This window comes from Propithecus coquereli, unplaced genomic scaffold (assembly GCF_000956105.1).
Source record: "Propithecus coquereli isolate 6110/MARCELLA unplaced genomic scaffold, Pcoq_1.0 Scaffold244, whole genome shotgun sequence".
NCBI lineage: Eukaryota > Metazoa > Chordata > Mammalia > Primates > Indriidae > Propithecus > Propithecus coquereli.
In genome coordinates, this window is record NW_012147997.1 from 957,979 (window position 1) to 973,901 (window position 15,923).

General features: G+C 35.6%; 1 protein-coding gene across 1 annotated transcript in view; it reads left to right on the plus strand.

Moving 5' to 3' along the window:
* LMBRD1 (LMBR1 domain containing 1) overlaps positions 1–15,923 on the plus strand; it is a 133,511-nt gene that overhangs the window by 7,598 nt on the left and 109,990 nt on the right. Inside the window, exon 2 of the mRNA XM_012646514.1 lies at positions 6,620–6,680. Within this exon, the coding sequence (XP_012501968.1) occupies positions 6,620–6,680 (61 nt within the window). The remainder of the gene's footprint in view (positions 1–6,619; positions 6,681–15,923) is intronic.

Below are 15,923 nucleotides of genomic sequence, written 5' to 3' on the forward strand. Positions count from 1 at the left end.
TTTTAAAACATATAGTGTTCTGATGTTCATATCTTACTCTACCCTCCCCTGATGATTAAAGAAATATAACAGATTAATATTAGTATGAGAGTCTGATTAGGTTGTGGGTAATTCAGGTGGGGGAATAGGAAGGCTAGATAGCTGAAATTACTTGAAATGAGACCTGAATGAGGAGCCAGGCTATTAAAGTAAAGAGCCAGAGGGAGAGAGCCTTTAGGGAGAAGAAACTGCAAATACAGAGGCCCTCAGGCAGGGACGAATTAGGCTTATTTGTCTGAAGTGTGGTGTTGAAGATTTTGCTCTGGTACAAGCTGAGATCCAGAGGAAGGTGGAGCCAGGTTGTTTATGACACTTAAGTCATGTCAATGAGTTTAGATTTTCTCCTAACTATACAATGGAAAGTTAATGAAGGTGAAGATTTAAAGATAACTTGGACTAGTGCTAGTGGAGAAAAATTATTAAGATGGGTATATGTTTTGGAGGTAGAACTGCTTGAATTTGCTGATGGATTAGATATGGGGGGTGCAGGTGAAGAAAAAAGAAAATTGGAGCACCACTACTTAGGTTTTTGTATACCTTAGAGAAATAGGGAAACCTGGAGGAATAACAGGGCATAAGCATGTGTGTGGGCAAGTAAGGGAGTATAGCGAAAAGAGTTGTATTTTGGCCAAGTTACCTTCAAAGTGCCCATTATACTACATATTCAAGTGGAGGTGTCAAGTAGGGAGTTGAAGCTCTGGGGATAGTTTAGGGCTGGAGAAAAGTATTTGGGAACCAACATATGGATGATATTTAGAGCTATAGAGTGACTAGTAGCTGGGAGGACCTAGTAGTCGGAAAACTTGCATTGGACCTAGGTAGGATTGGAATGTTCCTTTACATAGGGTCCAGCCCAAGGGGAAAAGCTGCAACCTGAGAGGTTAGAAGGAACACAGAAGAGGGAGGCTTCATGGAGATCAGAGAATTTGTTTCAGGAAGAGAGAATGATAGCTTTTTCCAGTGATGTTGACAGGTGAAATGAGAGGGGTAGAAAAGTATGTGTTGGTTTTGGTCAGTGTTGACCATGAAGAGTAATTTTGGCAGAACGTTAGGGCGGTCAGCTTGGAGTGGGTTCAGTGTGGACAAGGAGGTCAGGAAGTAGTGATAGGGAATGCTGGCAACTTTTCAGGAAGTTTTGTGCTCTAGGGGAGTAGGAAGAGGGGCTGACAGAGATATTTTTATTTGTGGTGGTTGTGTGCGTATCTCTTTGTGTTTAGTGGAAGTTACTAGAGTTTGTATACTTTAGGGTTTAGTAGAGTGGGGGAAATTTTTGAGAGAGGAGAAAGGGTCATTGCAGGTGCAGTGTCCTTGAGAAGGCACAGAGGTTAGGGTTTTCAAAGCGAAAGAGTTGGCCATAAATAGGAATATGGACAATTTAGAGAAAGGATGGCCTAGAATTTGTATATAAATGGAGGTAGGTTTTAGATTTGATAGTAAGTTGAGTGAACTCCTGTCTTTTGGATTCAAATTATTTAAGAGACCTCTAAGTCAGTGTTTCTTAACCATTGACATTTTGTGCTGAATAATTCTTTGTTGTGGGGTGCTGTCCTGTACATCGTAGATGTTTAGCAGCAGCATCCTTGGCGTTTACCAACTAGATTCCTGTAGCACACTGGCCCCTCCCTCCAATGTCTCCAGACCTTACCAAATGCCCCATGGGGATCAAAATGGCTCCTGAATGAGAACCACTGGTCTAAAGTGAGGTTATTAGGTAAAAGTAAGGAGAGTCATGTTGGAGATTTGGATTGTACAGAGGTTTCAAAAAGTCAACTTGAAGAATGAGAAAGGGAATTTACATATGTGACCAACTACATCTGTATTCTATGGAATTCATATCCTTTTCCTTCCTTCTGAAACATTCTTCATTAATATTCTTTATTTAATATTAGTTCTTGATGTCTCACATTTCTTTGGGTCTTAAATAACTCCAAAGTTCCTCCCAAAGTTTCTACTTTGGGAGACAGTAGTTTATAAAACATATCAAGGGCATAGCAGTTCTCAAAATATGGAAGAAGGAAGGTTTCATAAACTAAGCTCTCTTGATAGTACATCAAATACCTTGGAGGCAAAAGAGTATGTAAAAGCCAAATTCACTAATAGTACTTGAGTGATGTTGTATATTTTACACATATTTGTAGGTTTAAAATAGTAACAGTAATACTCTTATTGCCACAGAATTGGCTAGCAAAAGATCATTACCGAGTAAAAGATGCTATATTTCTTCCCCCCTCCTCCCCCAAAATCCGTGTTGAAAGGGATGCTAAATTTCAATGATTCTTTTGCTTTAAATTACCTTCAGACTTTCTACTTTTAATTTTTTTTTTTTCTGAGATTGGGCTTTTGTCCAATTTTAAAGTTTAACTTTTAAGTGATTCTCAGTGGGGACATAACTACCTTCTGGGGTTGTTTTGGAAATTGGTAGGAATTTACATAGTGTGTAATAAGTAAAAAGGGATAGATGTAATTATTCTCTGGCCCATTGATACATTGTTCTTAATTTGATCATCCTCATCAAAAATCCTTTTACACTTCTGTTTTGATGCAGAAATAATCTCTAAAGAAGCACAGTTCTTAGGAGCTGAAGCTTTGATTATGTACATATTCACTTGGATACTTGAATCATTGATGAAAAAATTTGCAGTCATTGCCTAGAATTTTCCCTAGTGCTTTCCCATTCCATGTGGTAAAAAGTATTTATACTTTATTTCTATATATGGATATTTCTTTCATTGAGAGTACTTCATGGATATCCATCTATACCAGTATAGATCTCATTGTTTTAATGCCTACATGTTATTCTATTTTATGAATGTACAATGTATTTTACCATTTCTCCCTTGGGCATTCTGATTGTTTTCAGTTTCTTTTTTCTTTTTTTAAAAAATATTTTTGGCTGGGCACAGTGGCTCATCCCTTTAATCCTAGCACTTGATCGCTTGAGGCCAGGAGTTTGCGACTGGCCTGAACAAGAGCGAGACCCCTTCTCTGCAAAAAATAAAATTAGCTAGGTGTGGTGGCATGCCTGTAGTCCCAGCTACTTGGGAGGCTGAAGCAGGAGGATCGCTTGAGCCCAGTAGTTTGAGGTTTGTTGATGCCACTGCACTGTAGCCCAGGAGACAGAGCAAAACCCTGTCTCAAAAAAAATAAAAATAAAAAATAAATAAATAACACTACCCCAAATGTTGTTGGGTAAAGGGCTCTTGTATGAAAACCAATAACTGTTACTTGGTACAGGCTGGAAATTACTGGGATAAGGATCAGTAAGTGCTCAGGTTCTCATATAACTTGACATTATGCAAAGAGATAAGCTCTCCTGAAGTGCAGGTCCTTCATAAGAAGGTGCCCCACCCTCCTTTTCTTTTCTCTTCTTATACAGCAAGCGGAAGAGTGGTCTTGCAGGTAGATAAAAACTTTGGACTTGAGTGCAAAGTTGTCCGAACTGAGTAGGTACAAGCTGTTCATTGGGTGCGAGGACATTCCAGTTGCTGAGCACCTGAAGACTCTGGGCCCCTTTGTCTCATGAGTAGTTGAAATTGGTGCAGCTTCTCTTGCGTGGAAAAGGTAGGGCTCACTTGGGCTAGCTTGTTGCCCAGTAAGAGCTCCTGATGTAATTCACTGGACAATACTACCTGTCTTTAAAAAATATCCACGTACTGATATCCATCCTAATTTGTGTGAATAGTTTTAGGATAGATTCTACAAAGTGTCTAGATTATAGGCTGTCTTCCTTACTGTGTAGGAGATGGCTTTTCCTCCACATTTTGACACTATTGGATATGATTGTTTTACATTTTGTCAATAGGTAGGTGAAAGTTACTATAATAATAGATTGACATATTTTATTAGTAAAATGTAATAATTGGAAAATTCCTTATTGTTGGCTTTTTCCAATTTTTTATGGCCCTAGCCTATGTGTTTTTTTCAGATGATTTTTAGAATGAACATGCTAATATACTCCACCCCCTAGAACATTGATATTTTGATTGGCAACATATATTAATTTTAAGATTAATTTGGGGAAGAATAGAATTGGTATTAAATATTTAAAATCTTTACATGTAAAACCATCTACCTCCAACCAACTGAACTTCAACAAAGCAGACAACAACATATACTCGAGAAAGGAAGCCCTACTCAATAAATGGTGCTGGAAAAACTGGATAGCCACATGCAGAAGAATGAAACTGGACCCCCATCTCTTGCCACATACAAAAACTAATTCAAGATCAATAAAAGACTTAAATGTAAGGCATGAAACCATAAAAATTCTAGAAGGAGATATAGAAAAAACTTGTTTCTAGACATTAGCCTAGGCAATGAATTTATGACTAAGACCCCAAAAGCAATTACAGCAACAACGAAAATAAATAAATGGGATTTGATTAAATTAAAAAGCTTCTGCACAGCGAAGGAAATAATCAACAGAGTAAATAGACAACCTATTAGAATGGAAGAAAATATTCACACACTGTATATCCAATAAAGGGCTAATATCCAGAATCTATAAAGTATGCAAACAAATCAAGAAAAAAAACCCATTAAAAAGTGGGCAAATGACATGAATAAAAGTTTTCCAAAAGAAGATAGAAAAATGGCTAAAAAACAGATGAATAAATGCTCAACCTCACTAATCAGCAGGGAGATGCAAATTAAAACCGCAATGAGATATCAACTTACTGTTGTTAGAATGGCCATTATCAAAAAGTCCCAAAACAATAGATGCTGGTGTGCATGCAGAGAAAGGAATGCTTATATACTGTTGGTGGGACTGCACATTAGTTCAACCTCTATGGAAAACAGTATGGAGATTCCTTAAAGAAATAAATACAGACTTACCATTTGACTAAGCAATCCCACTACTGGGAAGTCATTTTATCAAAAAGACTGCTGCACTCAGATGTTTTTTTGCAGCACAATTCAGAATTGAAAAGCAGTTGAATCAGCCTAAGCGCCCATAAATTCATGAGTGGATTAACACAATGCGATGTATACATACCATGGAGTACTACTCAGTCGTAAAAAGGAATGAATTAATGTCTTTTGCAGCAGTTTGGAGGAACTGGAGACCATTATCCTAAGTGAAGTATCTCAGAAATGGAAAAAACAAACACCACATGTGCTCTCTAACAATGTGGAACTAATGGATTGGCACACATGGGCACAGCGAGCAGTAAAAGTCATTGGAAATCAAAAAGTGGGGAGAGAGAATGAGGGGAAGGGAAAAACCTACTTATCAGGTACAATGAACACTATTCGGGTGATGGGCACACTAATTGCCCTGACTTAAGCATCATAAAAGCTATGTAACAAAAACATTTGTAGTTCTTCAATATTTTGAAATAAAAAATAAAATCTTTATATGTGAGAGCAGTTTACTTTCCCTTTATTTTTATATAGTTAACATAAATTTTTTATTTGTCCTATTAAGTTTTTTTATAGTTTTTATTGCTATTAGGAAAATACTGTTTTTATTGTGTGTTGTGTATCAAGGTTTTGCATTTATAGAAGTTTGGATTTTCTACATTTTCTTTTAGGCATTTATCAGCAAGACATTCGTAGATACTCATTGATACAGGTGTTTGTAGGCAAAAAAGGAAAAGAAAAAAAAAGAAAAATCCTAAATCATTTTAAGAGAATTAAATGTTGATATCCTTCCTTAAGAACACTAGTAGTGGGATGTTGGCTTGAGCTTTTCAAGTGTTTGTAAAAAATTTGACCTGTATTCTAATTTGAGTCTTCCTCCTTAATAGCAGTGACAAGTCCCTTAGATTCTGCAGGTTTTATTTTTCACATACACAGTATTTAGAGTTAGACAAAAAGACTTGCCACTGTACCTCAGTTCTAACTCAGTAATGTATAGCTTTTTTCCTGTTTTACAAGATTAATTTGAATTATATTTTCTAAGTTTAGTAATTTAAAGAACACTTGTGTAGGATGAATGCAAAGGAGTATAAATTGACTTTTAGTTTTTTAAAAAATGTACTTTATGCTCAAATGTGTTCTTTCTAAATTGCAAATCAGCTTTGTCCCTCTCTGCATAAAATTCATCGCTATTTTCTATTGCCCTTAGGACACAGTCCAAAATACTTAGCATGACTCACAAGTCTCTCAAACATATGCCCTGCTCCTCCCTCCCTCCACCTGCTTTCTCTTACCTTTCCATGAGCTCTAGTGAATCTAAATTTAGCTTCTTGCAGTTCTTTCAAACATTCCTTGTATGTTCTTTCCTCCCTCCTTCCTTCTTTCTCTCCTTCTCTCCCTCCCTCTCTTCCTGTCTCCATTTCCCTGAGAATGTCCTCTTTCCCTTCAGGTCTCAGTATGGTCATTTTGGGGAAGCCATCCCTGATCTTCAGTCTGAGTTAGGTGTTTTTGTTGTGTTTCCCCAGAACCATATTGTTGTCTTATTTTAGTATTTACATATTGAGATTTGTCTATTATCTGTCTTCTACTTCTTGAAGACATAGACTATACCTTATTTGAGTTGATAGATTTTAGAAATGATATTCAGTCATTAAAGCTTAACTGTAATCGGGCAAATGGATGTTTCATTAATATTTACATTGTTTCCTTTTCATCCTAGGACTGGGCTAATGCTAATGTCAGCAGACAGATTGAGGACACTGTATTATATGGTTACTATAGTAAGTATCCTTCAGTTTCATTTCCTATTTGGGCTGCTAACCAAAATATAGAATAAAACTGTGTATAAACGTTTAATTTTGGTATTACAGATGAGATTACTGTTTTCTACGCTAGCAATAAGTAATAAAGATTCATTATCAAAATCCTGAAACTTCTTTAACCTATTTTGCTTCATTTAGGTTCACTTGTAACACTTCTTTGTGGTGGTTCAATTCAGTTACTTTAAACCTCACCTCTCTCCTTTTGTTACCATTACCAATTTACCACACTTGTGCTCTTGATTTAAAGTCTCAGTTTCTAAAATTTTTTTCTAAGTATCGACAGTAGTAGAATGCACTCTAGGGGAATTTGTACCATCATCTTTATTGTACTCTACAGAGCCATTTTAACCAGGGATAATGTCAGTTGGTCCCTTCTTCCTTCTTTTCTCCTTCCTCTAGTGTTAGATTATAAAAGTTTTATGAAACCATCTAGATGTTTCCAAAATTGTCTTTGAATCAACATGAAACTCATGCTTTTATAAAAATGTATAATTGCTGATTTAGTAAAGGAATGCTTTTTTCCAACAATAAATTAAGATGTTGAATAAGATTTTGGTAGGACATTAAATTGGAAACTGAAAGAAATCTACAGAAGTTTCTATTGATGGGATAATTTTTTCAAGAGTTTTATTGGATTTTAATTTAGCTGCTTTGTCTCTAATCTTTGCCTTTTGTCCTCATGTAAAATCTATAGGACCCATGAAATTCTATTTCTTTGGGGTAGATTTGAGATTTTTATGATATTTTAAAATAGAATTTAATATTTCTGATAAGTACTTTAAATATAATAAAATATAATTTTGACCCATTAAGGTAAAACCTCTGAAGTGGTGCTATATTAAGTAGAATGTTGCCTTTTCAGTATAAATTTATTAAAAAGATGTAAATTACTTCTTCAAAAATAGTTTTGGGGAAGGAGTCTATCACCTGTGTGACACTAAAGTATACTTATCCTATAGAACATGTGACAAGACAAGCCAATTTGTATATTGGTGAAGTCCAAGTCCATGCATATCTTGTCACTGAACCTAGAGACCACTGGACAAATCCATTGTATTATAACTAAAGTCATAAAAGACTTATAAAATGTAATGTTAATTTATGTAGCTTTTTTCACTTGGTTCCATGGAGAGAATTAAACCTATAGCAAAGGTTTTTAGTGAGTATTTTTCTCAGTCCTCCTGAAGATAATGTGTCCTCAATCCTCCCACGGATAATGTGTCCTTAGTATCATCTTAAATGCATAGGAGATAAGTTAATCATTACAAACATTGGATGCTTTCGGGGGCTTATGGCTGGATTCTCTGCAGAATTTAGGTTTTAGTGAGAACTATATATAATTGCCTTGGAATAGGATTGTTGAACACTGATCTAGGGAAGAAATTTGTTTGAAAAGCCAAGTTATGAATAGAACATTTCTTGATGACCATGGAATCAAAACAAAATTTAATTGGATAATATTAAACATCATTGTCATAATGTTAGTCGTGCCTATCTCAGCTATGGCTAATAGGCCTTTAGCTTTGGACTCAGTAGTGACCCACAGCTAGAGCCTGAAATGATTGTGCAGCTTCTGAGATAGGTACTCTCCTCAAGCCCAGCTGTTTCTGCTGAAACTGCCTATTAGATGTCTTCTGGATCTTGGGGACAGCACAGACTCCAAATAATCCAAAATATCATTATCTATCCCTTCTGTCAGATTCTAAGTTCATCCAATCTCTTCTAATGTATCAACACATTTTCATTGTCTAACTTTGCCAGGCATTGTGTAAGACTTTCACATTCAACATTTTATTTAATTTTCATGAATATTTCCCCCCTCTCTCCCTTCATCCTTTTTTTCCTACCTTTTACAGATGAGGAAATTGATGTTGACAGATGTTAAAAATCACTTTGTTAGTGAATGGCATAGCCCAAAGTAGATCTTATTTCCTAAACTGGAGCTTCTTACCATTAAGTGAGCTACCTTTTAATAAATGGTTCTGGGGATGTTACCTATGGGAATTAATCATTGAACCCCCAGAGTATCTTCAGAAATCATCTGGGGACCTTTTAAGTAATACAGAATGCTAAATCATGTCCAGAGATTCTGATTTACTTTGGTGTGATAGGCAGCCTGGGAATCTATTACTGAAAAGTTAAAGGTGCTGATTCTGATTTTAGATGCTTAATTAGTAATAACTTAGAGTAGATTATATATATACTTTCTTTCAAAGAGTTACTGATACAGGGTTTTTCCTATACTAGTCAAATTTTTTCTTTAGGTGCCAATTTAGGTGCTAGTTTAGATGCTAGTTGGTTTTCTACAGAAGAGAAACTGGTCAAAAAGATTTAAACTCTTAAAGCTCTCAAAGTAGTTTTAGTTGTCTTATTCAATGAAGATGTTTAGGATTGTTAACTATTAAATACTTTGAAATTACTGATTGAATTTTATACCCTCACTATCTTTTCATATTCCATTACATTAAAATCCACTGGTCCGTTTGTACTTTGAGTGGATCTTTTACCATGCACAATTTTTGACATTATGATTTATTCATTTGGAAAATATTGGTTCACTGAATAATACAGGTCTTCCAAATGTTGACACATCCATTATACATTGAAAAACCACATTCATTAATATCACCATTATTCTTATCAGAAAAGTCTTTATATATATTGGGAAGCTGTACAACTCAAGGTGGTAGATTTACACTTTCCAAAATTCTAATTTTCTCATGAAAGCTTGGGTTTTTTTCATTGGTAACAAATACTGTCACTTATTTTCCTTTGAAGTGACAGTCTCATTGTTCATTTTTTAAGAAGTCTGCCTGATACTGAAGTCTAGATAACCATTGCTCATCTGTCAGTTCTTAGAAATAAAAGTGGCTAGTGTAGCTTACAACTGAAATAGCCCAAATAGTGCAAATGCCATTGAGACATTGTGAAATACAAGTAAAGTATGGTTTATGTATACTTCCTTTACACGGAATATTAAAAGGATGTATACTTAAATGTGGACATTTAATAGAATTTTTACTGCTTTGAAAGGGACTTCATGAATAAAAGTCTCAAATCTCCCTTCCCCCTGAAGAATACAATGACTGCTAATACAGTTTTGGGTCCACTATCTTGATTCCTTCTAAAGGGCCAGCAGTTTTGTCCAGTGTTGTTTTTGCACCATCAGTTTAAATGTAGATGGAAAGGCAAATAAAATCTTGGTATCGTTATGAAAATAATTTTGATATGTGGATACCCCGAAAGGATCTCTGCAAATTCTAGGGTCTGGGAACCACATTTTTGAAGATCTTCTTTTATATTAATAGAATTTTGGGTGTTTTATCCTCGAAAGTTTGCAGAAGTCAGGCTTACTGCTACTTCTACTTATGGATGCTAATTTGAGAAGAGTATTTGAGACCTTGAAGTCATTTGACTTCTCTGATTTCTCCACCTGTGAAATGGTGATAAAATAGTACCTACTTCGTAGGATTAGGAGTGTGAGACATGCGGTTAGTGCTAAATAGGTGTTATCTGCTGTTGTTTATTCAAATCAGATAGGAGAACAAAAGAAACAAATTTTCTGTTAGTGCAATGATATGGGAAAGTTAATATTGAAAGAATTGACCTAGTTATGTTATCAAATTTCCATCTTTTTTGACACTATTGTTTTGAAAACATCTGTAATAATATATTTCAGTGCTTTTTCAGACAAGATAGACTGGGACTAATTTTGGAGACTTGTTTGATTCTGGTCTGTAAAATACTTGTTGATAACATACTGTTGTGTATTGTCTCCTGCCCCTCCCTCCTGCTGTTTGAAAGAAAGTATTCATAATTACAGGGGTATTTTCTAAGTGGTTTCTGGTCAAGTTTGCTCAAGAGATTGGATAAAGACTCTTTGCAACCTAGTAGCCTAAGAATTTGTTTTCAAGTGGAAATATTAGGAAAACAAGTGATAGCTTGTACTTACAGCTGGTGTGACTTGTATATTCTGTCTCTAAATAAAACTACTGATTTGTCGCATAATATAAACTTTCTTTCACACTCCAGATTTTAGAGAGACGTATGTTCCTTGTTTTTCTTCTTACATCCCTGGTTGTGCCTTTTGAGTTTCCTTTGCCTTTTTTTTTTCCCCTCATCTTACCAACCTTTTTAACACTTCTATGCCCCAGATATTAATCCTTGAACCTATTTTCTATCTCAGTTAATCCTTTGATGATTTTATAGTGTTGCTTGACTCTAAATGTCACCTATATGCCAAACTCCCACATTTAAATCTTTGTACAGAACTCTCTGGAATTTCATATTTTTCATGAATTTCTATCAAGAAATCAAAGACATCTCAAATTTAACATTTCTAAAGGAACTGACCTTCAATTTGTTATACACTGGAAGGATAGAGTTATTCAGGCCAGAAACCTTGGAGTCATCTTTGAATCTTTATTTTTTCACATTTTGTATCAAATGTGGCAGGAAATTCTCTTGTGTTTGATTTTCCAAGTTTATCCAGAATCTGATCACTTCTCACTACCTTCTGGCTACTATCCTGTTTAAGCCACTATTGTCTCTTTCTGGGTTATTACAGGAGCCTCCAAACACGTCTCTTCTCTACACTTGTTTTATTCACAGTACAGAAGTCATAGTGATCCTCTAAAAACATGACAAATTTTTGTTCCTCATCTGCTCAAAACTCTGAAATAGCTTCCTATTTAATTCGCAGTGAAAGACAGTCATTATTACAGCCTACACAGGGCCTTATGTGATCTGGAGTTCTTCCCCATCCTGTAAACCTCTCTGACCTCTGCTACTCTCCTGTGATAGGCAAACTCATAAGATGGCCCGAATGCTCTCTACCTCCTACTATTCACGCCCTTATGTAATCCCTTCCTCTTGACTATGTTCTGGACCTAGTAATTTGCTTCTAACAAAGAGAATGTGGCAAAAATGGGATGTCACTTCTGAGATTAGGTTTTAAAAGACAGTGACTTTGGCTTGCTCTACTCTCTTTTTTCTTGCCTGCTCTGATTAAGCAAGCTGTCATGTTGTGTACGGAGAGGCCTACATAAGTAAGGAACTGAAAGTGGCCAACATACAGTGGGGTACTAAATCCCACCAACAGCCATGTGAGTGAACTTGAAAGCAGGTTCTTCCCCAACAAGGCTTGAGATAACTGCTGTATTGGCCAACACCTTGATTATAACCTTAGGAGAAATTCTGAGTTTCAAGACCTAGCTAAACTGTGCTCATATTCCTAACTCACAGAATCTGTGATAATAAATGTTCTTTTAAACCACTAAGTTTTGAGTAATATGTTATACAGCAGTAGATAACTAGTACATCTCCCTGTCACTGATGATATTAATGTTGCTGTTAATATTACTTGAACATTCCAGTTTCACTTCAACCTTAGGGCTTTTGCTTTATGTTCCCTTTGCCTGGAATGCTTTTCTTCCAGTTATCTGCTTGGCTACTTTAACTCCTTTAACCTTCAAGTCTTTGCTCAGGTGTCACTTTGTGAATGAGGCCTACCCTCAATCCCTGGTCCCTTTTATTATGGTGTACTTTTTTTCATAGTCTATAGCTTGTAATCACATTCAGATGCACTATATAATTTAGTTATATTTATTACTTGTATCTCCTACTAGAATTTACACTCTACTAAGGCAGGGATCTTTATCTCTTTTGCTCCTTCATATATTTCAAGCACATAGGACAGTTAGCACATAGTAGGTGCCCAATGAGTCTTTTATTTGCTGTATAACTTAGAGCAGCTCACTTAAGGTTCTTCTTCTGTTAATAAGAGAGGATATGTATTCTTTCATATTGTTAAGATTGAGTGAGCTGGGGTGGGATTTCAGCCATGGCCAATTAAGAAAGTTGGCAGATTCTCTCCTCTCCAAAACAATTATAAAGTTGGACAAAACTGAACAAAGAAACAACTTCAGTGCTTTGGCAATAAACCAAAGGCATACAACAGTTGGAGAAGTGTGTTTATGTTTAAAAACTGTTAAAGGAAAGTGGTACTCTGTAGTATTTTATGCTGGCATTGTTACCTTTCCCCACCCCCACTTCTGGCTTGGTTATTTCAAGACATCTACCCAGGGCAGGGTGGGCCATGAGCACCAACAACTGTACTGCTTTAGTAGAAGGGGACTTACACAGTTGGGTGGTGCTCACTTCTAGAAGTACTAATGGTGGAACTGATAATCTTGGAGTCAGGTGAGTAGAGATGGCCAATGATTCTACTTGCACCGGATTGGGATTGGGATTGGGATGAGCATATTCCTGGCCGAAGCTATATACATGTATATCGGAGACTGGAGAGAGCCCAAGCTGGTCATATACTCCTGGTTGCCCTAGAGGCTGAGTACGTGCATATAGGAGACCAGAAAGGGCTCAGCAGAAAGTAAAAGCCTAGGTTGACTTGAAAATAGCCTGAACTTTTCATACACTCTCCTACCAACATGCAGAGTCATTGGCAAGGGCTGGAAGCCTTACTGGCTCAAGGTATTTGGGCAGAATTTCTTTCCGGTCATTGTATGATATTAAGCTATATAGTCACAGGGGCAATCCCTAGGAAGCTGGGCTTAAAAATACGAATTAAATAAATAATAAAATGACCAAGTAGAGATATTAGCAGCTGCACACTTTGTGGAAAACAAATTCCACAGAGTTAACCCTGACTGGTAAGTGAACAAAGAAACTAAACAGGGACAACAGTCTTTAGAGGCATATAGCACAATCCAGAATTGCTAAGGTATATTATCTAAAATATCAGTTTCAGTACAATTATGAAGTGTACAAAGAAATAGAAAAATGTGACTGTGTTAAGGAAAAAAGCACACATTAGAAATAGTATTTTCAGATGTTAGATTTAGCAGACAAAGACTTCAAATAAGCCATTACAAGTGAGTCCAAGCACTTAATGTAAACAATGAATTAAAGGAAAACGTGACGAATAGAAAAAATTTCAATAAGGAGATAGAAATGATTTAAAAAACAACCAAATGGAAATTCTGAGGTTGAAGAATATAGTAACTGAAATGAAAAATTTACTAGAGGGTCTCAATAGCAAGTTTGACATCACAGAAGAACTTTAAGGTAGATGATCTAATTTGAAGATCAGAGAGTAAAGAAGATTAAAGAGAAATCAACAGAGCCTCAGAGACCTGTGGATCAACATCAAGTTTACCTATGTATGTGTGATAGGAATCATAGAAAGAAAGGGGCAGAGAAAAATATTTGAAGAAATTATGGCCAAAAACTAATCTATACATCTAAGAAGCTCAGTGAAGCCCAATTAGGAAAAATAGAGATCCAGACCTACACACAACATTGTCAAAGTATTGAAAGACAAAGAGAAAATCTTTGACAAAGAAAAAAGGTACATGAGAAACATCTGTATAATTAATGACTAACTTCTAATGTGAAACAGTGGACACCAGAAGGCACTAGAATGACATTTAAGCTACCAAAAGGAAAAAAAAAAAAAAATCAACCAGGAGTCCTATGTCCACTAGAAATTATACTTAAAAAATGAAGGCAAAATAAACATTCCAAGATAAGACCTGAGAGAATTCATTGCTAGAAGACCTGCATTACAAGAAATGCTAAAGGAAGTCTTTCAGGATGAAAAGAAATGACACTAGATAGTAAATCAAATTCACAGGAAGAATGAAAATCACCAGAAATTGTTGTTAATATAAATAGTTAATGTTTAATGTAAAGACACTATAATTTTTCTCCTTTTCTTACCTTTATAAAGACATACAATTGTAAAAATCAGTAATTATAACACTAATATTGAATTTATAATGTATAGACATAATATGTGAAAATAGTACAAAGGAGAAAAGAGGGATTTAAACTATACTGGAGCAAGTTTTTTTTTTTTTTTTTTTGAGACAGAGTGTCACTCTTTTGCCTGGGCTAGAGTGAGTGCCATGGCGTCAGCCTAGCTCACAGCAACCTCAAACTCCTGGGCTCAAGCGATCCTCTTGCCTCAGCCTCCCGAGTAGCTGGGACTACAGGCATGCGCCACCATGCCCGGCTAATTTCTCTCTATATTTTTGGTTGTCCAATTAATTTCTTTCTATTTTTAGTAGAGACGGGGTCTCGCTCTTGCTCAGGCTGGTTTCGAACTCCTGAGCTCAAACAATCCACCCGCCTCGGCCTCCCAGAGAGCTAGGATTACAGGCGTGAGCCACCGCACCCAGCCTGGAGCAAGTTTTTGTTTTTATATTTTGCCTGTATTTCAATATTTATTGGAGGTGGATTGTGATAAACGAAAGTATATAGTGTAATAACAACCACTAAGAAAATGGCTCAAAAATATACTTACCAAATAAGTCAGGAATAAAAGGATACACAAGAAAATAACTATTTAATACAAAATAAGGCAATAAAGGAGAAGCCTGGAACAACAAGAAAAAAAAGACAGGAGACATAATAAAGTGCAAAATGGGAAATGTAAATATAGCCATATCAATAATAATGTTACATTAAATAAATGGTCTAAATACCCCAGTCAAATGACAAAGATTGTCATAGTGGATTTAAAAAAATCAAGATCAATGAGCTGTAGATAAGAGAAAACCTTAGATTCTGAGAAACAAATAGTATGAAAAGAAAAAATTAGAAAAAGCGATGCTATGCAAATAGTAACTATACCAACTGAACAGACTATATTGATATCAGACAAAATAGACTTAAAAACAAATATTAGAGACAAAGAGGAACATTTCATAATGATAAAAGGGTTAATACCTTAAAAGAATAAATTGTAGTTGTATATGTATGTAATAACAAAGCTTTAAAATACACAAATCCAAAACCAACAGATAGGAGAAATAGACACATTAACAATATTAGTTGGAGATTTGAGTAGCCAACTCTGTATGTTGGTAGAACAACTGGACAAAAAATCAGTGAGGGTAAAAAAGACTTAAACAACACCACTGACCAATTTACAAATATAGAAAATTCTTTCCAATGTATGCAGAATGCAACTTGCTTAAAGCACACATGAAAGATTCTTTACTATATAATATTAATAGGCCATAAAACAATTCACAGTACGTTTAAAAGGAGTAAAAATCAAAGTGTTTTCCAATGACAACAGAATTAAATTAGAAATGAACAGAAGAAAATCTTAGAAACCCACAAATAATTATCAATTAAACAACATACTTCTAAATAACTTGTGGGTCAAGATGAAAT